At 33.9% G+C, this 22,597-nt stretch overlaps 1 protein-coding gene across 6 annotated transcripts in view; it reads left to right on the top strand.

Annotated features, from left to right (window-relative positions):
* Positions 1-22,597, top strand: part of Stag2 (STAG2 cohesin complex component) — a 124,776-nt gene that overhangs the window by 77,218 nt on the left and 24,961 nt on the right. For all 6 annotated transcript variants that reach the window (XM_075958519.1, XM_075958515.1, XM_075958518.1 and 3 more), the window contains exons 10-24: positions 1,313-1,436; positions 2,396-2,494; positions 2,583-2,662; positions 6,191-6,298; positions 6,967-7,078; positions 9,379-9,496; positions 10,028-10,131; positions 14,588-14,680; positions 14,802-14,891; positions 15,573-15,776; positions 17,977-18,047; positions 18,249-18,336; positions 18,438-18,518; positions 21,141-21,233; positions 22,188-22,362. In XM_075958519.1, the coding sequence (XP_075814634.1) occupies positions 1,313-1,436; positions 2,396-2,494; positions 2,583-2,662; positions 6,191-6,298; positions 6,967-7,078; positions 9,379-9,496; positions 10,028-10,131; positions 14,588-14,680; positions 14,802-14,891; positions 15,573-15,776; positions 17,977-18,047; positions 18,249-18,336; positions 18,438-18,518; positions 21,141-21,233; positions 22,188-22,362 (1,640 nt within the window). The remainder of the gene's footprint in view (positions 1-1,312; positions 1,437-2,395; positions 2,495-2,582; positions 2,663-6,190; positions 6,299-6,966; positions 7,079-9,378; positions 9,497-10,027; positions 10,132-14,587; positions 14,681-14,801; positions 14,892-15,572; positions 15,777-17,976; positions 18,048-18,248; positions 18,337-18,437; positions 18,519-21,140; positions 21,234-22,187; positions 22,363-22,597) is intronic.

Below are 22,597 nucleotides of genomic sequence, written 5' to 3'. Positions count from 1 at the left end.
TAAGTGAAGAGTGTTTGTGGTTTAGACATTACAAATTAAGGGAAAGAGTAGTATAGTAAGATAAATGTTGGAAACTAAGTTCTGCCACTGAGAAAGTCTAGAAAATTCATTTTACTGCTCTGACATTGATATTTCTTATCTGAGTAAATGGCAATACTCTGCCTGACTTTTTGTAGTCCACTATTATTTGGCAAGGGTACAAAATTGCTTCAGGGTATATTGTGTTGCTTGATTGCATGTGCTAATTCCTTATTCTTTTATTTAATTTCACTGGGAAAATTTGGATAGATTAATGTAAGATGCTTCATTTTGTTATTTTGTTTTAGCAGATGAGAAAGGTAATTTTAGCACAGTTTATAACATATTTACTACAAATATTGGTTCCATTTTTATTCAACCTCATTTCCTCAACTGGTACTTTCTGAATCCATTTAATGCTTTCTAAAAATAATATTCCCATATTAACACTTGTGTTTTTGTATCTTTGGCTGCTGTTCTGTTACTTTATATTCCCTTATCTTAATCATATTTATTGATTATTACAATTTCCTAAAACTTTCTTCTTTGAGTTAATCCTTTGCTTTCAATGACTTGCCATTAATAAAAAGTAAACTCAAAATGGCTTCGTAAAAGACAAGTAGGGCGACATATACTTGTATTCCAAGAGTAGAAAGGAATAGGATCACTTGAGCCCCAGAGTTGGAGACCAGTCTGAGCATCACAAGTGAGACTTTATCTTTAAAAACAGGAATCATGAGCGAAAATCAGTTACTCTTGGCCTGAATCTTATAGTTATCAAGTAATTATACTTGGAAGATTATGATTTTGCTTTATTACTTTCCCTGTTTTCTTTTGAAAGAAGACCTAAGACCATCGGAAAACACAGATATTTACATTATGATTCATAACAGTAGCAAAATTACAGTTATGAATTAGCAATGAGACATTTTTTTTAATAGTTTCTCACCACAAGATGAGAAACTATTAAAGGGTTGCAGCATAAGGAAGGTTGAGAATCACAAGTCTAGAGTAAAGGTAAAGGTTTTGTTTATGAGACAGGTTCTTTAACCAACTGTGCAGTTAAGCAATTTTGTTTAATTTAAAATTTTTACATTTATTGTTCTTTGCCAGTTAGACTGTATACATGTTAATATTTGGAGCTATGATTCCTTTCAAATCTTTTTAATCATCAAGAAAGGTTAACATGGTGTCATATTAATTGGAGATTAGAAATACATGACATCTTTTGAATTCACTATATCTCTGGTAGTGTAGTAGCACTGATTATATTACTTGCCCTCCCCCCATTTAGGGATGCAATAGCTGAAATCAGAGCTATATGCATTGAGGAGATTGGCATTTGGATGAAGATGTATAGTGATGCCTTTCTTAATGACAGCTATTTAAAATATGTTGGTTGGACTATGCATGATAAGGTAAGATATGCCCCCATTGACTCTTCTGTCTATGCACTGGTCTAATTGTCTTCAATTCTCATTTATAAATTCAGTATCTGAGCCACACACACCTTAAAGTCCCAGCACTCTGGAGGCAGAGGCAGGAGGCTTTCTCTGAGTTTGAGGCCAGCATTATCTACAAAGTGAGCTTCAGTACTTCCAGGACTATATAGAGACATCCAGTGTAAAAAAAATTAGATATCTATGTATGCATTCTTTAGGCCACAGCCCTTGAACATCCCCCCCGCCCCCCGCTCGTTTCTATCTGCTCTGATAAAATTTGGTCTCTAACCCAAAGTCCCCTGGATTATTGAGCCTGGACACCGCTTTCATCCTCAGTATCAACTTTATGTTTGTGCTGAAACAATTAGGAGCATGTAAGTGCTAATGGGTGATACATTCTATAGAGTACTAGGAAAATCTCTTTGTTATGTGAGTTTTACATATTTACATTTTTTTTTAGTTTTATTTTACAGTACTGAGGGTGAAACCCCAGAGCTCTGTGCTAACTAAGCAAGTATTCTGCCACAGGCTTACAGTTCAGTTTCTCTTTAATTTTTATTGTTTTTATAAACATGTATCTTACTTAAATTGGGCCTTACAATTTGACTTCTGGTTTTTAGTATATTTTTCCCTTAAACTATTAATTCTTAAGCCACCTCATTAGCCTTGGAGAAGTTTCTTGTATGTAATTCTTCTAAATATTACTTGCTGTGAAATAGGCTGCGTATTTTGCTATGATAAACTTTGAAAAAAAAATTATCAACTGACCTATAGAAATATCAGTTTTGTCACTGCTTACTCTTGTACTGATTTATATTTTTCATTAGCAAATATTTCTCAATAAATGCTGCTTGAATTTTAAACTAGAAAATATATCCTGCAGTTTTGAACTTGGAAGTATATAGTTTGAATATATTGTTTCCTCTTTCTTCTAGCAAGGTGAAGTAAGACTCAAATGTCTTACTGCTCTACAAGGACTTTATTATAACAAAGAACTCAATTCCAAACTGGAACTATTTACCAGTCGTTTCAAGGTTAGTAGTCTTTAAAGTATTTAAAAATATTTGTAGTTTGAAATACTTTTCTTTTCCTATAAAAATACTTTACTTTTTTTGTTCTTAGGATAGAATTGTGTCTATGACTCTTGACAAAGAATATGATGTTGCTGTACAAGCAATAAAGTTACTCACTCTTGTTTTACAGTAAGTATATATTTATTGTATATTACTAATGTATAGATATTTAGATAATACATTATTAGTATATACTTGGTTCACATACATTTAGGCCTAAATTTTAATAGCTTAAATCATAATATTATTAGCTAACCAACCAACCAGAGGGAGAGGCCTTATGTTGCCTGAGTGGTCTTAGACTCCTGGGGTCAAATGTGTCTTCTGTTTTACACTCCCAACTAACTAGCCGAGACTACAGATATGAACTACTCTAATCCCGCCCCAGCTAGTAATTTAGTTTCTTCATGTAAAGTTCAGAAAACAGGAAGAAAGAACTCTTCTATTTTTTAAAAACAATTGCAGTAAAATATATAGAACATAGACGTTGTCATTTTGACGATTTTAAGCATAAAGATCAGTGACAGTAGGTATTATATTGTTAGGCAGCTGTTACTTGTGTCTGTTTGTAGAATTTTTTATCATTTTATATTGGAACTAAATACATAATTGCTCATTCTTCTCTTGCCATATACTCACAACTACTCTTCTGTTTTCCACTCAAATGAATTTTCCTCTCATTGACATTCATGGAAGTAGACTCATAATATTTGTCCTTTTATCATGTCACACAAAAACATGTATCAGGAATTGCTTCTCCTGTTGTTGTTGAATAGTATTTTATTTACGCATATAGCATGTTGCATTTTTCCATTCATGTGTTGGTGGAACCATGAGCTGTTTCCAATTTATGGACTGTTCAGGTAAGTATCTATTAACATAGTTGTTTAACTGTCTGGGAACTTGCTTTTAGTCCTTTTGCATGTACCGAGAAAAGAAATTGCTAAATGGTATAGTAATTCTCTGGGACTTTGTGGGGATGCGGTTGCTGGGAAGTGAATAGGCTACATTTTCAGTTCATTGTTTAATTTTCTGCTGAAGCATCATAGTGTTTATGCAGTGGTTATGTTACACTCTCATCAGCTTCAATTCCGCCACATCTTCTTCACCAGTGATTGTCCTTTGCTTTCTGGAATATTTATCATGTCCTGTATTTTAGCAAGTACTTGTATAGTATGTTGGTATGCTTAAAATCAGTGTGCTCACTTGATAATAGCAGAAACATTTTATAAATAAATACCTGGAAATGAATACGAAACTCATTATACACACAGATAGCATACATCTAAAATAAATTGTGTGCACCACTAGTTGCAGATATCTCCTAGGCTGAAGTAGGAAGTATTTCTTAACCTGATTTGAAAGCCAGCTTGGGCAACATCAGGAGATTGACCTATCTCAGAAAAAAAAATTAGTCGATTTCAATGAGGGACATAAAAATTTGAGCTGGAAAGCCTTTTAAACAAAACAATACTTAAAGAACTATAGTCTCCTTAAATATTTCTAGTTTAAATTATCTTAATAAGAATGGCAAACATTTCTTAATAAGAAAATCAGTATAATCGATTTTTGAAAATTTATTAAGAGTAGATATTGGTGCTGGGTTGAGTTCAATGGAGGAGCTTGAGCATTTACTCAGTATATGCAAGATTGTGAGCTCCATTCTTAGGTCTGTGTGTTGGGGCTGTAAGCAGAATTCTATCTAATAAATAAGGGAGTAGCTGAACAGAATTGTCTCATAATGCTATAGTAACTTAAAAATTCTGATGTTGTCGCTTGAATAAACAAAATAAAAATATAGACTATGTATGTTTCAGGATTCTATTGTAGGATGAGGGGTTCCTTGATTAAAAAATAGTCAGTAAATGGGTTTTGTTTTGTGTTTTTTTTTTATGTCAAGTGTGCTATATCAAGGGATGGGGGAACCTAGTAAGCTTGGTGTGGAAGTGCAAACCTGTAACTCCAGCTCTTGGGATGTTGAATAAGACAGGGTGGAGCAACTGTCTGCCATCTCTGAGTAGAAAGAGGCTGAGATTGTTGCTCCATAGTATATGCTTGCCTAGTATGTTATGTACTTACTTCAGTTCCCCAAACAGCTTAGTCATTCAGCTTATTAAAAGAACTAAGAATATTTTTGTAAGGAACCAAGAATGCAAATGTTAGATTAGAACATTAGATATTTACATCCTGGTAATTAATTTCCATGTATGAACCAGAGGTATAGAAATTTAATAGGAAATTTGTCAAGAAAAAAAATTATCCATATGAAAATATATTTAGCCTTTTGCAGAGATAGCACATTTATAGATCCAGATGTCCTGGAACTTGGTCTATAGACCAGGTTGGCTTCGAACTCATAGAGATATACCTACCCCTACCTTCAAAGTGTGGGTGTGTCCCACCTCCCCACTCTCCACTTTTGATTTTTCAAGAAAGGATTTTTCTGTTTATCCCTGACTGTCCTAGAACTAGCTCTGTAGGCCAGAGTTGTTTTGAACTCACTGAGACCCACCTGCCTCTGCCTCCCCAGTGCTGCTGTGATTAAAGGTGTGTAGCACAATGCCCAACCTCCCCACTTTTTAAAAATATCACTGGGGAAGATTTTAAAAATTGTGATGCCTATCATATGTAGAAATTAGTTCATATACAGTGTTGGAAGAGAACAAATGGTCTGCAGTAATTATTGTTTCAAGAGCAACCTAGGACAGGTATAAATTCCTCAAAGAATATCTTTGCAAAATCTATCAAAATTTGAAGTGCCTACATTCTGTAATATATATTCTTTGTGGTAAAGTTTAAGTATTAATAGAAAAATATTGAATTAACATATCAAAAGTAGCCATCATTAGTATTTAATTTAGATTATCTCATTGACTATAGTAGTATCAAAATGGTGATGCTTATTACCCCAATTTATTTGAAATGTATACCACACTAATTATAAAGAAGGTAGTTTTAGATATAGTTACAAAAATCTTACCAAGATATAATATTCATTTAAATTCTATTTAAAGAAAAAAAAAGTCAATCAAAATCTTAGTAAATCATGGGTTAGGAATTTGCACCATTGGTCTGACAACCCAAGTTCATTGTCCAGGATCTACATACAAACTGCATGTGTGCGGTATGTATCTACTTCTATGGTCAGATGGGAAGCAGAAACAGGAAAATCAGCCAGAAGCTTACAGGCCAGCTAGCGCTTGAATATGTAGTGAAACGGAAGGAACAAGAGAGACCTTGTTTAAATACAGAAAACTGACTTTCATAAGTTGTTCTCTGATGACCACACATTTACTATGATACACAGGTTTATGTATAGAGGAGAGAGTGTGTGTACACTATTCTCTTAACCATTTAAAGTTTTCATTTCCTGTATTGACTCTTATTTTGCTTTGTGTGCTTGCCATTTTCTTTCCTCCCTCCCTCCTTCCCTACCTCTTTTCAGGTAACACAGGCAGACCTTGAACTTCCTGTGTAGCTGAGGAGTCATCTTCCTGCCTGTCCTTCTCAAGTGCTGGGATAACAAACAAAGGCCAATATACCTAGCCTATATTTAGTCTTAATTGTTTATCATGACAGTTTTGTGAAATTAAGTTAATAAAATTTTGATAGAGTCATGATATTACTAAAATCTCTATTATTGTTTTTTATTATTAGGAGTAGTGAAGAAGTCCTTACTGCAGAAGATTGTGAAAACGTCTATCATCTGGTTTATTCAGCTCATCGGCCAGTAGCAGTAGCAGCTGGAGAATTTCTCTACAAAAAGTAAATGTTCCTATTACTCTCTTACTTTTATGGTATTATTTAAGATTTCAGATGAATCTCTGGATATATGATCACAGAAACCATTAAGCAAATATTTTATAGTGACTTTTAAAGAGAACATGTTTAATCAAACTAGGCTAATATTTTTGTTAAGATTTTATTACGTTTATTTGGGGGATAGTAACTCATAGGCTATTTACTTGGTATGAAATAAGCACACTAGTTTTATCTTAATTGTTATCTAACATTAGTTCTCCCTTGTTGTTTCTAAAGAAAAAGAGCCACACTATCTGTTATGGTCATTGTGTTAAGATAATGTTCCCGAAAGAAAAGGGAATGATATGTTCCATTTTAGTGAAAATATCATATGGTGTATAAATATTTTAGGTCAGTAATTGTATTACTTTCATGAAAGGAAGAAATTGTATAAAATAATGTATGGCTTCCAAAAAGAATTTGTAATTTATTATGACTAATTTGAGAAGTCAAAGGACTTAGGACTATCAAAACTGAAATGAAAAGTTTTTTTTTAATCATTTGCTTGATACTTTAATACTTCCTTACCCAGGTTTACATTATTTTCTTGTTAGGTGCTTAAGTATGGAATATGAAGTTAATTTCTGTGATTAGTAAATAGTTTTCTAATAAGTATTTCTCTTTGCCTATAGGCTCTTCAGCCGTAGAGATCCAGAAGAAGATGGAATAATGAAAAGAAGGGGAAGACAAGGTCCAAATGCCAACCTTGTTAAGACTTTGGTTTTTTTCTTCTTGGAAAGTGAGGTTAGTTGCTATTGTTTATTTTATACTTAATTTCAAACTTTTGAAAGGTATTAAAATGATGCATATCTAAAATCTTTCAGATAACCAAATACTGAATGCAGCAGAGATCTGTTTCAATTTTTTAAAACTGCTTTCTAATTTAATAAGATAGATATTCAACAATTAAGACATATTTTGGAAATTATTACAACTGTATTCCTCTCATTACTGATAGTGTAATCTTGGTTATGTTACTCAGTCTTTTTTTTTTTTTTTTTTTTTTAAATATTTATTTATTTATTATGTATACAATATTCTGTCTGCGTGTATGCCTGCAGGCCAGAAGAGGACACCAGACCTCATTACAGATGGTTGTGAGCCACCATGTGGTTGCTGGGAATTGAACTCAGGACCTTTGGAGGAGCAGGCAATGTTCTTAACCACTGAGCCATCTCTCCAGCCCCCTCAGTCTTTTTTAAAAAATATATTTTTATTTTATGTGCGTTAGTGTTTTGCCTTGCGTGTCAGGTCCCCTGGAATTGGGATTATAGACAGTTGTGAACTGCCATGTGGGTACTGGTAATTGAATCCATTACCTCTGCAACAGCAGTCAGTGCTCTTAACCCCTGAGCCATCTCTAGAGAGCTCCAAGTTACTCAGTCCTATGTAATTTTTTTTTTTTTTTTTTTTTTTTTGGTTTTTCGAGACAGGGTTTCTCTGTGGCTTTGGAGCCTGTCCTGGAACTAGGCTGGTCTCGAATTCACAGAGATCCGCCTGCCTCTGCCTCCCAAGTGCTGGGATTAAAGGCGTGCGCCACCATCGCCCGGCTATGTAAATTTTTTTAAATTAATGCTGAGATAATCCCTGTAAAAGAAAGACTTAGAACATTCTACGTTTTCAAATGTTCTTGTTTGTTATTGTTGTTTGAGACAGGATCTCACTAGCTCAGACAAACCATGATCTTATTCAAATCCATATTCCTTTGCCTCAACTAGGATTTTTTTTTTCGAGACAGCATTTCTTTGTGTATCCCTGGCTGTCCTGGGATTCATGCTGCTTCCCAACTCACAGAAATTGCCTACTTCTGCCTCCGAATGATGTTATTATAAAGGCATGCACCACCACCACCCAGCAGTCCCTTAGCCTGCTGAGTGTAAGCCTCAACGCCCAGCCTCATGTCTTGTATTAATATTAATGTATAAACAGATTTACATTAGTCTTCACTAAGTTAGCATTTGTTTGTTTAATGTTTTATAAGGGTTCAAAATTCAGATTTATTTAGCGTTCATATTTGTTTGATTTAGTCTTTTTAAAAATGTGTAGAATTATGTTTTTTATAGTATCAATCAGATCTGATTATCCCATGATGCTTTCTGTATATTACTAAATCCAGTTTCCTAATTATTGAGGATATTTCCTTTAAAGTTTGAAAAATAATTAATGTCTTTCATTGATTAACTTCAACCCTTAAAATAAGCTGGAAAACTATAATCTTTAACTTTTACAATGAAGAGAATAACTGTATAAATTGAATCAAGAAGCAAAATGTATTTTATTGTTTTAATTAACCATTATTACACCCACTCGGTTAAAATAAAAATCATAGTATAACTAAGAATTAAGAAAAGTTAACTGATGTAATATTAGATAGAAATAAGTAATAAATATATATTTTATTACCAAATAAGCAATAAGTATGTGTTTAATCTTTTTGTAAAATAATGTTTATATTAATAAGTTAAGAGGTACTAATGATTAACAGGGGTTATGGAATACTGTTGTAATAAGAGCAGCGGGCTGTGTCCCCAGCACCCCGGCCGCCTACATGGCTAGCTTAGCTTATGCCCGGAAATAATTACACGGAAACTGTATTCTTTTAAACACTGCTTGGCCCATTTCTATCTAGCCTCTTCTTGGCTAACTCTCGTACCTGGACTAGCCCATTTCTTATAACCTGTGTAGCCCACGAGCTGGCTTACCAGGAATGATCTTAACCTGCGTCTGCCTGGAGTGGGAGAATCATGGCGACTCCTTGACTCAGCTTCTTTCTCCCAGCATTCTGTTCTGTTTTCCCCTCCCACCTATGTTTTAACCTATGAGGGCCAAGCAGTTTCTTTATTGCTTAACCAATGAAATCAACAGATTGATATATGACACTCCCACATCAGAATACAGCAAACTACAGTAGTTGTATAAAATTCATTTGATCTAAGAACTAGATTGCTTTTTAAGAATTTTGACATGGTATTTATTAACAAAGCATCTTTTGTCCTAAGTCTGGTATGCTATTTGTCTAAGGGCATGTTGTTTTTAAATTTTAGTTACATGAGCATGCAGCATACCTTGTGGATAGCATGTGGGACTGTGCTACTGAGCTACTGAAAGACTGGGAATGTATGAATAGTTTGTTGCTAGAAGATCCACTTAGTGGAGAGGAAGGTAAGGATAATTATGTTATTGTTTGTCAATACTGTTTTGGAAATTCTGTTAGTTTTTGTTAGTGTTATAACTTTGTGTAATTGTTTTTATCAGTACTGGGAATCAAAGATGTAATTGCTATCAAAATTTAGTACATTTAGCCAAGTATGGTGACATATGCTTGGAGGAATGAGGCAGGAGGATCATGAATTCTATTCCTGCCTGGACTACATAAGAAATTCTATGCTAATGTGGGCTATATTTTGAAACAATTTCTCAATATATACTTAGAAAATACATATTAAAATTTGTGTGTGATGGTTGGATTCATACTTTCTTTTACCTATGTACATAAACTGTAAATTTACTTAGAATTCTGAAGTTTAGGAAGGTAAGATTTTAACTTTTTCTGATCCTTTTCTGTGATAATAATGGGATTTTCTTTAGTACATTAGGTCAGTTCCTGTTCATAGGCAGAAGAAACTTATATAAGAGTTACAAGAGGCATATATGGAAAAGAAATAGGTTAACTCTTTCTGATTTTTTTTATAGCTCTAACAGACAGACAAGAGAGTGCTTTGATTGAAATAATGCTTTGTACTATTAGACAAGCAGCTGAATGTCATCCTCCTGTGGGAAGAGGGACAGGAAAAAGGGTATGCCAATATGTTTTTGTTATTCTAAACTTCTTTTCTCTATATTTGGTAGCTTTTTTTTAATGGCCATTTTTACCACAGAACAAAAATGTTTGAAGCTCGGTTTTACTTTTCTAATTACTTTTGCATGTATACATGTGTGCACATATGTTATAAGTAAATTCTAAAGTAGTAGCGATTGGAGAAATTTGATCTTTTTTAAATGTTGATAGGTGAGATGACAGTGAATGACATTGTCTTCAAAACCAAATGAAGTGTGTATATGTAGAATACTGTATTTGTGTATTTTAGTATATTCATAGATTCATATTTTATTCTAATATGAAATTAGTAATAAAGCAGAGGTTATTAATCATGATGGTGAACTAATTCCTATTTCCAGGGATCAGATTTTAATCCTTTACTTAGAAGTTCACAAATGTCTGAAAATTTATTAAATTTCAAATGTTTTATTGTAAACCACCAAAATGCATTTTTATATTATGACACGCAAATATATGTATATCTACATGTTTTAATATTCCATGAAATAATACTGAACCAGGGTATAATGCAGTCTATTTTGTTCTATTACTGTTTTCTTTAATTATTTAATCATCTTTTTTGCAGTGTGGTGGAAATAACCCAGGACATTTTGCATGGGTCTGGGTTACTTCACTTAATATGTTTTCTAGATCCATCCATTTGCCTGCAAGTTTCAAGATGTCATTTTTTTCCTTCTGTGTAGTGTACTCCAGTGTGTCAATGTTCCACATTTTTTTATCCATTCTTCTTGAAGTTTTTAATTTTATACAATTTGCTAATTCTTGAATTTATATGTTTAGCCATTGGAGTCCTGTTTAGAAAGTCCTCACCATACCTTGAGCTCTTTTCTCTTCTTTTCCTTTAATAGCAGCAGTGTAGAAGGGAACTGCGGGCTGCGTTCCTGCCACCCAGCTCCCGGCTGCCTGGCTAGCTTATGCCCTGAAATAATTACATGGAAACTGTATTCTTTTAAACACTGCTTGGCCCATTAGTTCTAGCCTCTTAATGGCTAATTCTCACATATTGCCTCACCCATATTTAGTAGTCTGTGTAGCGCCAGTCTTACCAGGAAAGATTCAGCATGCCTGACCTGGCGGCTTGCTTCATCGCGTCTCTCCTGGAGAGGAGAGGCATGGGGTCTGAGCTCACTTCCTCTTCCTCCAAGCATTCTGTTCTGTTTACTCCACCTACCTATGTTCTAACCTATCAGGCCAAGCAGTTTCTTTATTAATTAACCAATGACCTTCCTCCATCACAGCAAGCTTTGAGATCTGAAATTAATAGTTTTGATCCATTTTGAATTAGTTTTTGTACTGAGAGATACAGATTTAGCTTCATTCATTTACATGTGGATATCTGCTTCTCTTGGTGCCATTTATTGAAGATGCTGTTTCTTTTCTAGGCATCTTTATTTTTAAAAAAAACAGTTGATAATAGGTGTGTTTTTGTGTTATAGGTGTGTGTTTTCTCTCGAGTACTTAGTTCCACACCATTTTCTGTTTTGTTCTAATACTGTGCTGTCTTTGTAACTATGCCTCTATAGTATATCTTGAAATTAGATGTATTGATAATTCTGGAATTGTTGTCTTTGCTTAGGATTGCTTTGGCTATTAGATGTCATTTTTGCTTTCTTATGAATTTTAAGTTTGTTTTCTTTACTTTCTGTGAAGATTGTCATTCTAATCTTTGGAAATTAAATTGAATTTGTAGATTACTTTGGCTAATAAAGCCATTTTCACAATGTTAATTCTGGCTATTCATGAGCATAGGAAGTCTTTCCATCTTGTGTCTTTTTCAATTCCCTCCATCCCTTCCTTTCTTGAGACAGAATCTCACTGTGTAGCCCTGCTTTTTCTGGAACTTGGTTTGTAGACTGGGGCATCCTCTAACACAATGGGATTGTCTTGCCTCTGATTCCCAATGCTAGGATTAAGCATGCCCTAATTTATTAGAATAGTAATTCATATCTTTTTTTTTAAATTAGTGAGTGTACAATTTCTGCCATTTTACTCGAACTCATAAATATTTGTCATTGTATTATATTGTGAACAGTTATTCTGATTGATCATTTAAATGCAGTTAAATGTTATCTTCTAAAAATTTATTCTTTATTTCATGCACATATATTCATATCAAGTCCTTTTTTGGTGAACTTCTTTTCAATGATCCCTCTTCTTTACAATAAATTCTCCCTCTCTTTCATGTCTTTTATACTAATTTTTTGTCGATCATTTTATTCATTAGGGTTTCCTGTATCAATATGAATAGGGGGTTATTTGCCTAAGTGACTGGTTATATCACTCCGCCTTCTTTAGCAACTCTTTACCCTGAGTAGTTCCCCCGGGAGGAAGTGGGCTTTATGAGCCCTTCCTCAATACTGCTGTAGGATCAGTGACTTCAGGGAGTCATGTTCCCTGGATTTTCATGGATACTGTGTTTCTGCATTAGGGTTTATATATTTGAATTAGGTTGTTGGTGAGATCATCTTTATTCTTTGAGTTTACATTTTAAAAAATCATCTAGTAGGATGGCTGGGCGGTGGTGGCGTGCACCTTTAATCTCAGCACTTGGGAGGCTGGGACAGGCAGATCTCTGTGAGTTTGAGGCTAACCTGGTCTATAAGAGCTAGTGCCAGGACAGGAGAAACCCTGTCTTGATAAACCAAAAAAAAAAAAATCATCTAGTAGGATTAGATTGTACCATTCGGCCAACATGCTCAGGACACATGATCTGAAGCACCACTTAAAGAGAACACTAACTGCAATAGCCACTCAGTCTAGTGACAGCAGGCCTGGTGGGAACATAATATTGAAAGCAATTGCTCTTTTAAACTCAATAACTTTTGTAGAATACAAAAAGGATGATAGAATAGTGTGTAGTTGGGTATTAGTTACTGAGGATAGGAATGTAAGAAAATAAGCTTTGTAAGACCAGGAATTAGTTTAATGGAAACAAAAATATACTGGAGTTGGGACAAGTAACCAGAAGAAGGGAGTTGATAAGTTGTTTGGATAAATGAATGTTAAAGATCATTAAAATTATAAGAAAATTATGATTAAGTCTATGGAAGAGTAAGATGTATTATGCACTTAACCCTGCCAGTGTGAGAGTAATAAGCCTGTGTGTGTTGTCCAGCTGAAACCTGTTCAATGTGATAGATCCATTTGGATATATTTCAGTGGGTTTTAAACAGATTGCCCATAGGGTTTGAACTTCTACCCTGGACTCAACCTTTACCAAGGAGGGTGTCACCTCATAGTCTGAGCCTCCCGTTTTCTTTCATATTATGAGGTTACCATTGCAGTTGGAAATTTCTTCTTATCAAGACTTGAGCCACCATTGTCTACAGACTTGTGTTCTGTTTGCATTTTGCAATGGGTTTCAGTTAAAATCAGTTTCTGTGGAGTGTTTACCTGCTTTTTGGTTCCAGTCTTTTCTGTTGGAGTGTGGGGTGACTTTGAACTTTGGAGACATAGTTGTTCAGTATTTTCTGCTTTCAGCCAAATAAATAGATTACAGAGATTTGGTACCTGCTACTTCACTTTCCAGTTTTATAGGTACATTGTAGAAGATAATGCACTTGATAATTTCTGCAGCCTTAAGCAACTTGTTTTTTTCATCTAAAAATTTATGGGTTTTCTTCCCTCCTTGCTACTGGAGCTTTCTTTTCTCTCGTTGATTGGATCTAGTGGTTTACAGGAGTGGATTTTGCCATTTTCTTCTATTCGTGTTCAGATCTCTCTCCTGTAATACTTTTTATGAATGTAGTGTTCATTAATTCTGTATTTTACCTAGTCTCTCATAAGTTTCCTGTTCACATATATCCTCCCTTGCCATTCTATAATTGTCACCTGTTTTTAAAAATTACAGGTTTAAAGTTTTCCAGATTTATGAGGGATTTTGGAACGTGCTATTTACTCTAATTCCACCAATTTTTTTTCTAATTGAATTTTTGTCTTTATTCTAGGAGTATTTGATTTTTTTTGTGGTTGTAATTACTTATTTTACATGGCTTTCCACTAAATTTATTTACTTTTTTGGCTACAGTGTCTTGTAGCTGGCTAGGTATTCACTAGTTAGCCAAAAATGGTCTTGAACTTATTATTTCCTCCTACCTTAGCCTACTGAGTTCTGTGTACCATTGCACCCAATGTTACCCCCCTTTAATTATGATTAAGTATTACTTTTAAGGCTGATGTTTTATATTAGGGAATTTTTGACTAGGCATGTTGACACTAATTGATAATTCCACCACTTGAAAGACTTAAAAAAATGAACTGAGGTCAGTGTGAGCTATAGTAATGCAAGATTCTGCCTCAAAATTTTTATATCCATCATTTAAAATATTATTATATTTGTTTTAATTAAAAATTGAGGATTTAACAGTTATTGAGCTTTGTAAATGTTTATAGAACATCTTTGTGTTATTTAGGTGCTAACAGCAAAGGAGAAGAAGACACAGTTGGATGACAGAACAAAAATCACGGAACTTTTTGCTGTGGCCCTTCCACAGTTATTAGCAAAAGTAAGATTACATTGATTACTTAATGTCACTCCTAAATCACATATTCTTTCAAAATGGCACAGCACATTCTTACTTAGTGTTATTATAATGTTTTTAACATTATCTTTTTTTCCCCCCAAAGTACTCTGTTGATGCAGAAAAGGTGACCAATTTGCTGCAGTTACCTCAGTACTTTGATTTAGAGATTTATACCACTGGACGGTTAGAAAAGGTAAGATGTTTTCTGTGTATAAAATATTAGAGGAGAAAATGCCGTTTTAATCTACACGATTATACAGCTTTCTTATATTATAAATATGTTTTTGTAGAATTTTGAGTGAACCTGTTTCTACTAGGTCTTTCTATATTTTAGACCAATTTGATTTAGAGAATGGTATAAATGGACAACTATTTTGTTTTATACCAATAACTATACTTTCATTCTCTCATACATTGTATGACTATTTCACTGATCATTTATGGATATTTGTCATGAGTTATTAGACAGTAACAATTGCAAAGCAAATTTATCTAGTATTTATGTAATACTTTTTGTATGTTCCTATAACCATTGAAAGTTCTTCACAATTGTTAACAGTCTTACCAAATGTCTGTGAGACATTTTTTTCTATTAATTTTTTTTTATTTTTTTTCTATTAAAGTTGCAGAAATAAATATGGGCCAATTAGTTCATTTGTTTCCCAAACTATAAAAGTGTCTGAAAATACATGTCTTATACTTCACGTTTAGTATATTTGAAAACTGCTACAGTTGGTGGTATGGTATAGTCACACTATGCCTACTGTATATTCCTTAATAGGGCTCTCACAAAATGGGCATACCTTCTACCACTAAGCTATATCCTTCTCTCTGTACCTTATTAGGTTTTAATGAAATAAATCTTATTTTGCAGCATTTGGATGCCTTATTGCGCCAGATCCGAAATATTGTAGAGAAGCACACAGATACTGATGTTTTAGAAGCATGCTCTAAAACTTACCATGCATTATGTAATGAAGAGTTCACAATCTTCAACAGAGTAGATATTTCAAGAAGTCAACTGATAGATGAATTGGCAGATAAATTTAACCGGCTTCTTGAAGATTTTCTGCAAGAGGTATATATTATAAGTATTTTGGACCCTTCCCTTCCAGTAACTGAGTCACTCAGTATTAGTCCTGATGATAATCTAGTGGTGTGTTGGTGAGTCTTTTTAGTTATGTGAATCATCAAACTGCTATTATTCTTCCACTAAAATGTGAATATGGCAAAGATATGCAACTTTGCAATGATGAAGACAAAACTAGAATTTTTTTGCCTTTTGTTCTAAAGAAAACCTGATTTTAGTTGAAACAGTGGCTATTAATGTATAGATAATAGAATTCAACTGAGGGCAAAGCCATTGTAGTCTTCATAGCCCCTTTTTAAGTTGCTACTATAGTCACTGTAGGTTTGTAGTTTCTTATGTTGTCCTTTCAAAGAGGATTATTGCATTGGTACTCAAATAGACATATATTTTTGTGTGTTTTTTCCAGATATACATACATAGGTGTTTTAATTTATTTGAATCAGGTCATAATTTTCAAATTATCTTCTTTAGCCTTTTTTGTTTATTTTGTTTTTCAAGACAATGTTTCTTTCTGTAGCCTTGACTATCCTGGAACTAGCTCTGTAGACCAGGCTGGCCTTGAACTCAAAAAGATCGCCTGCCTCTGCCTCTCAAGTGCTGTGTTAAAGGTGTATGCCAATACACCCAGCTTTCTTTAGCTTTTTTTTATTGATACATTCTCTCGCTATGTAGAAGCTGGCTTCCAACTCACAGATATCTCCTTGCTTTTGCCTCTGGAGTGCTAAGATTAAAGGTATGCCCAGAAGACATTCACTCTTGATACTGTTCACAGAACTTAGAAATTGTGAACATTTTTATATTCAGCAACAATGGTGGATGGAGTAGCTAACAATTATAATCTAGCACTCTAGAACCCGAGACAGAAGGGTTATTTTTAGTTTGAGACCTGTTCAAATTTCATAGTGTATGTGAGGCCATCCAGAACTTCATTCAAAGACTCTTTGCATTCCACCAGTTTTATTAATGGCCAACCATTAAGGTGTAATTTCCTGTTTTATAAAAGTATTTAGCATTTTATGTTTTAAGGTTTACAATTTGAGGATTATATAAATATGTTCATATGCAATTACCACTTGTAAAGATTGTAGTTGTTCTGCTCTTGACTGAATAGACTGTAGTTAAGACAAGTTAGTGTAAAATCGACAGTAGTTTGTTCTAAATTCTGTTACCTTAAAAAAAATTAAACTATAAAATGGTTTAATTTTGAGGAACCTTGATGTCAGTACCATAAATGATAGGGTTCGTACAAATTTTCCAAAATGTGAGCGATCAGGACTAGTATATTTCATAGAATTTCTCTTATTTATATGTGATTTCTTTGTTATTTTTTCCTTTTGAATACTATGTTTTTCATTTACCTAGCTTTTGCTTTTAGGTGCTGTATGATTTCTTGTTTGTCATCTAATGTGCTTCTTTATTGGTGGTGCATCTAGTACTGGAAAACTAGAAAATTTTAAAATAGTTTTGTGTTTGTATTATGTAATGGGAAAAGGGAGAACCATATTCTTTTTTTCTGTTTTTCATTACGTGCTTCTGTTTACAGTCTTAGGTTGACTCAGTCATATTGTATTAAATTTGTCAGATAGAGGACTTGAATGATGAAGCTTATTTGTAGGTTTTATTTGGTCTTCTTTTTTCTAATGTTATATCACCATTATAATAGCCTAGGATTTTATTACTTGGTAGTTCTTTCCATGATCTGTACCAAAATTGATTGTGTGTATACGCATGTTTGGGTGTATGTGTTTGAAACAGTCTCACTATATTGACGAGACTGATCTGGAACTAAGTGATCTGCCTGCTTCTCAGTTCTGGAATTAAAGGTACCACCATGCCCAGCTTATTTCAGTAGGTTGGTTAATCAGTCCCTCTGTCTTCCTTTTTTCTTTTCATTGCTCTCTCTCTCTCCCTCCCTCCCTCCCTTTCCTCTCTTCCCTTTCCTCCCTACCTCAACTCCCTCAATCTCTCCCTCCTTCTCTCCCCCTCTTACCCCCACCTTTTCTGGTTTATTGAGATAAGGTTTCTCTGTGTAGCACTAGCTGTCCTGGAACTCACTCTGTAGATCAGGCTGGCCTGGAACTCAGAGATCCACCTGCCTCTGCCTCCTGAGTGGTAGGATTAAACGTGTGAGCCACTACCACTGGGCTTATTATTTTGGTCTTTCTTAACGTATGGTTAATATTCATAGGGAGAAGAACCTGATGAAGATGACGCATATCAGGTATTATCAACGTTGAAGAGGATCACTGCTTTTCATAAGTAAGTTATATCTTTGAGTTTCTGATTTTTTTAAAATTATAGCAAATAACTTTGCATAATTTATGGATTATTGTGTTTTCGAATTCTTTGTAGGAGAAATCACTTGATAGGGGCATGTTATAATATTCTGAAACAATTATGGTCAATCTTAGTTTCTCTTTAAATATAGCTTAATTTGTTTTTTGTTTTTTTTTTTAACAGTGCCCATGATCTTTCAAAGTGGGATTTGTTTGCTTGTAATTACAAACTCTTGAAAACCGGAATTGAAAATGGAGATATGCCTGAGCAGGTTTTTATTTATTTATTTATTTATATGTTACATACTGAAGTTTGACAAGTGAAAGTTAGTGAGATAAATTTGACCTCTAATCTTCTGTTTCTGTATTATAGATTGTTATTCATGCGCTGCAGTGTACTCACTATGTAATTCTTTGGCAGCTTGCTAAGATAACTGAAAGCAGTTCTACAAAGGTATGTGGTAGTCTTACTAAATATTAGTCACTATTTTCAGCAGATTTGTACTTTTAGTAAGAGCAAATTAATTCAGTGAAGTCATACTTATTTCTGATTTATATGTAGTCATTTCTAGTTTGTATATTCAATGAAAGAACATATCAAGGTATTTTTAATTAAAAATAATTCACATATAATGATGATATAACTTGACTTTTCACATTCTCAAAATTGCTTACCAGATATAGCAAAATAGTTTATTTACTTCTGTATGTGGATGTTTTGTCTATATGTATGTCTGTACACCACAAACGGGTATCAGATCCCACAGAACTAAAGTTACAGATTGTTGTAAGCTTCTATGTGGGTGCTAAGAACTGAACTAGGACCTCTGGAAGAACAGCTGCTCTTTACTGCTCTTTCATCACACCAGTCCTAGGCAGATACATTTTGCAAAACGTGATTGAGTGCCTTCCACCAAGAACCTTTAAATTAATTGTACAAAGTGATTGGATTATATTCACTGAAGATAATGAACCAACTTTCTTTATACTATCTTGTTCTCTGATTATGTCCTGAGATCACTTTATTGGTAGTCTTCAAGGTTTCTCAAACTCATATTTTTTTAAGGTTTTTTATTTTTTTAGTTATGTACATCAATGTGTTGCCTGCGTGCATGTATACACATCACTTGCTTCTCTGTTGGATACCCTGGAACTGCGGTTATAAATGGTTGTGAGAAACTGTGGGAATAGATTCATGGTCCTCTACAAGAGCAACAAGTGCTTTTAGCTACTTTGCCATCACTCTAGCCCCCAAGATCAAGTTAACAATTGAGGATAATAATATCAATTAAGATCATTTTTCTAATTATTAAGTTTCTGCGAGGGATGAATTAGGCTGTACATAAATATTTCCCGAAGAAGGAATTTTTCTATCTTCAGTTTTCTTCCATTTACTCTTTTACTATGTGTTTGTTTAGGGGACATTTTGAAGTTTGTTAACATCATGAAATTGAGTTTTCTCAATTATCTCATTATCTTTCAAATAAGAAATACAAGATATCATTCCATTTATTTTCCATGAATTGACCACTTTCAAATAGTAAATGAGCATAAATCATAAATATTTGCCCTAAACATTTTGAGTTGCTGTTTTTCTTAAAGTTAGCCATATCTAATTATGAAAGTTTTTCTAGACCATTAAGGATATTATCTGTTAACGTACCAATTCATTTTTAAGTTTTTCTATGCTTTGATTTTTGTTAACCTTTCTTTTATGTAATGTACAAGATAATGAATTTCCTTGTGACATTTTCATTCATGTGTATCATTGTTGTAGTTTGTTTTTGTTTCTTTTATTAAAACCATAACCAAAAGCTGCTTGTAGGAGGAAGGGGTTTATTTTATCTTATACACCCAGGTCATAATTCATCATTGAAGGAAATCAGGACAGGAAGCTAAGGTAGAAACCACAGAGGAATACTTCTTACTAGCTTGTTAATTTCTAGTTCTTTGCTCAATTAGTTTTTTTAATACAGCTCTGGACAGCCTGCCAAAGGGTAGCACCACCCACAGTGCTGGGCTAGGCCCTCCCATTTCAATTATTAGTGAAGACAGTTCTTCACCGAAATGGCTTTATGCCATTCTGATTTGGACAGTTCCCCAATTAAGTCAGGTTGACAGCCACAGCAAACTAGGACAATTGTACTTTCTTATACCCTCATTCCCAATCTCATCATCTTGTTTTCTTTCCCCACTCTATCTAGTTCCCTTCTTTTCCCCAAATATTCCTAATTTTCTTCATGACTTTGTGTGTACGTTTGTGTGTGTGCATGTATGAGTGTTTATAGATTGTGTATTTAATCTATATTTTGTATATGAAATAGCACATAAATTTTTCTAATTCTTTTTCCTTACATTATCTTTTCTTCACTCTTCTTTTCTTTAGAACTATTCATCCCCTATCAGAATTGCAGTTAGTTGTATTTAAGCATAGATGTATGTATATCCATATATTATTATTTCAGTATAGAGTTTATAATTTCATTATAGATACCTTTGTACTGTAGTTGTTCTGTGTCACTGTTTTTTTGATATTCAATAAATTTAGTTATACAAATTATATGCATAAAATTATACAAGTACTTAATCGAAAGCAATATATCTGTAACACGTATAGATGCTGCATATAAGAGAAAACTAGGTACTTGTCTTTTTGAGCCTGGCTTATTTCCTTTAACACAATGATATCCACTTCCTCCCATTTCCCTATAAATGATATAATACATCTTCCTTACCTATTCATCTGATCTTGGGCATCTAGGGTTCCGTGGCTTAATCATGGGAATAGTGTATCAGTAAACATAGATGTGCAATTCTCTTTGTAGTATGCTCACTTAAAGTCCTTTGAGTGGTACTTATACGTTGAAATTGGATAGTTTGTGCACCTTGTAGAGATTTGACAAACAAGAGAAATGATTCATCATCCTTTGTAATAATGAAGAATAAATTTAAGTTGATATTTAAAGTAGAGCTGACATAGTTATCCATAATAATATTTATGTAAGCAGGCATTTCAAAGAAGTACTGAGTTGTTAATATAATATTTTAAAACATTCACGATAAATTGTTTTTCAAGGAGGACTTACTGCGTTTAAAGAAGCAAATGAGGGTATTTTGTCAGATATGTCAGCATTACTTGACCAACGTGAATACTACTGTTAAGGAACAGGTTAGTAATTGCCACATTTTGTTTTTTAAGCAGCTTATTTAACAGTATGTTGTATAATCAGTATGTGTATATATGTTGTACATTAAAAAACAGTTGAACTTATACATAATAAAATGAGTATAATTTAATAAGAGTTTATATTGCTTGTCTATATGCCCATGTGTATATATGACATTATATATACCCAATTAATGTTGCTAAAAATAAAGAACATATGAAATTGTTGCTTGTATCAGCAGTCATTATTTATGAAGTAAGCTTTTCAACTTTAATTGTTTTTGTTTTTGAGATAGGGTTTTGTTGACAGAGGTTTCTGTCCCGCCCAATTCCACATCTGTTCCGTCCCAAAGAAACACACAGAGGCTTACATTAATTATAAACTGGTTGGCCTTTTAGCTCAGGCTTCTTATTCTGATAACTTACAGTAGCCCATAATTCTTGTCCGTGTTAGCTACATGGCTTGGTACCTTTTATCAGAGAGGCATTCTTATCTTACTTCCTCTGCATCTGGATAAAGACTTAAGGCTCAGCCTTTCCTCTTCCCAGAATTCTCCTGTTCTTGTTGCCTAGTCTGTACTTCCTACCTGGTTGTCCCGCCTTTACTTCTTGCCTGGCTACTGGCCAATCAGTGTTTATTAAAACAATACAAGCGACAGGGTACAGGACCATTGTCTTACAGCAGGTTTTCTCTATTTGTAGTCCTGACTGCCCCGGAGCTCACTCTGTACACCAGGATCTCAAACTCATAGAGATCTACCTGCCTCTGTTGCCCGATTGCTGGGATTAAAGGCATGTGCCACCACTGCTCATTCAGCTTTAAAATGTTAAGAAAACAACTAACTGAATTAATGATTTCAAATACAGAAAATTAGATTTTCTCCTAAACTAAATATGTTCTTTTATTTATAACATTTGCTAAGTACCTGTATAACATTTTCCCCCCTTTCTAAACAGGCCTTCACTATTCTGTGTGATATTTTGATGATCTTCAGTCATCAGATTATGTCTGGAGGGCGTGACATGTTAGAACCATTAGTTTATACTCCTGATTCTTCATTGCAGTCTGAGTTGCTCAGCTTTATTTTGGATCATGTCTTCATTGAACAGGATGATGATAGTAATAGTGCAGGTAATGTTTTATTTACTTATTTATTTATTGAAAAAAAAATTTCTGCCTCCTCCCAGCCTCCCATTTCCCTTCCCCTCCTCCCACTCCTCTCCCTCTCCCCCCACTCCTCTCCCTAGTGCAGGTAATGTTATTCTTGTTATTTCATTGTGTGTATATGTTTACTAACACTGTGAAGTTCAATATGAAATTAGGTTTGCATTCTATAACTTCAGTGTACTATAAAGATGATATGGTG

The sequence above is a fragment of the Microtus pennsylvanicus genome, chromosome X (genome assembly GCF_037038515.1).
Source record: "Microtus pennsylvanicus isolate mMicPen1 chromosome X, mMicPen1.hap1, whole genome shotgun sequence".
NCBI classification, from domain to species: Eukaryota; Metazoa; Chordata; class Mammalia; order Rodentia; family Cricetidae; genus Microtus; species Microtus pennsylvanicus.
This window is presented reverse-complemented; position numbering and strand designations above follow the sequence as displayed.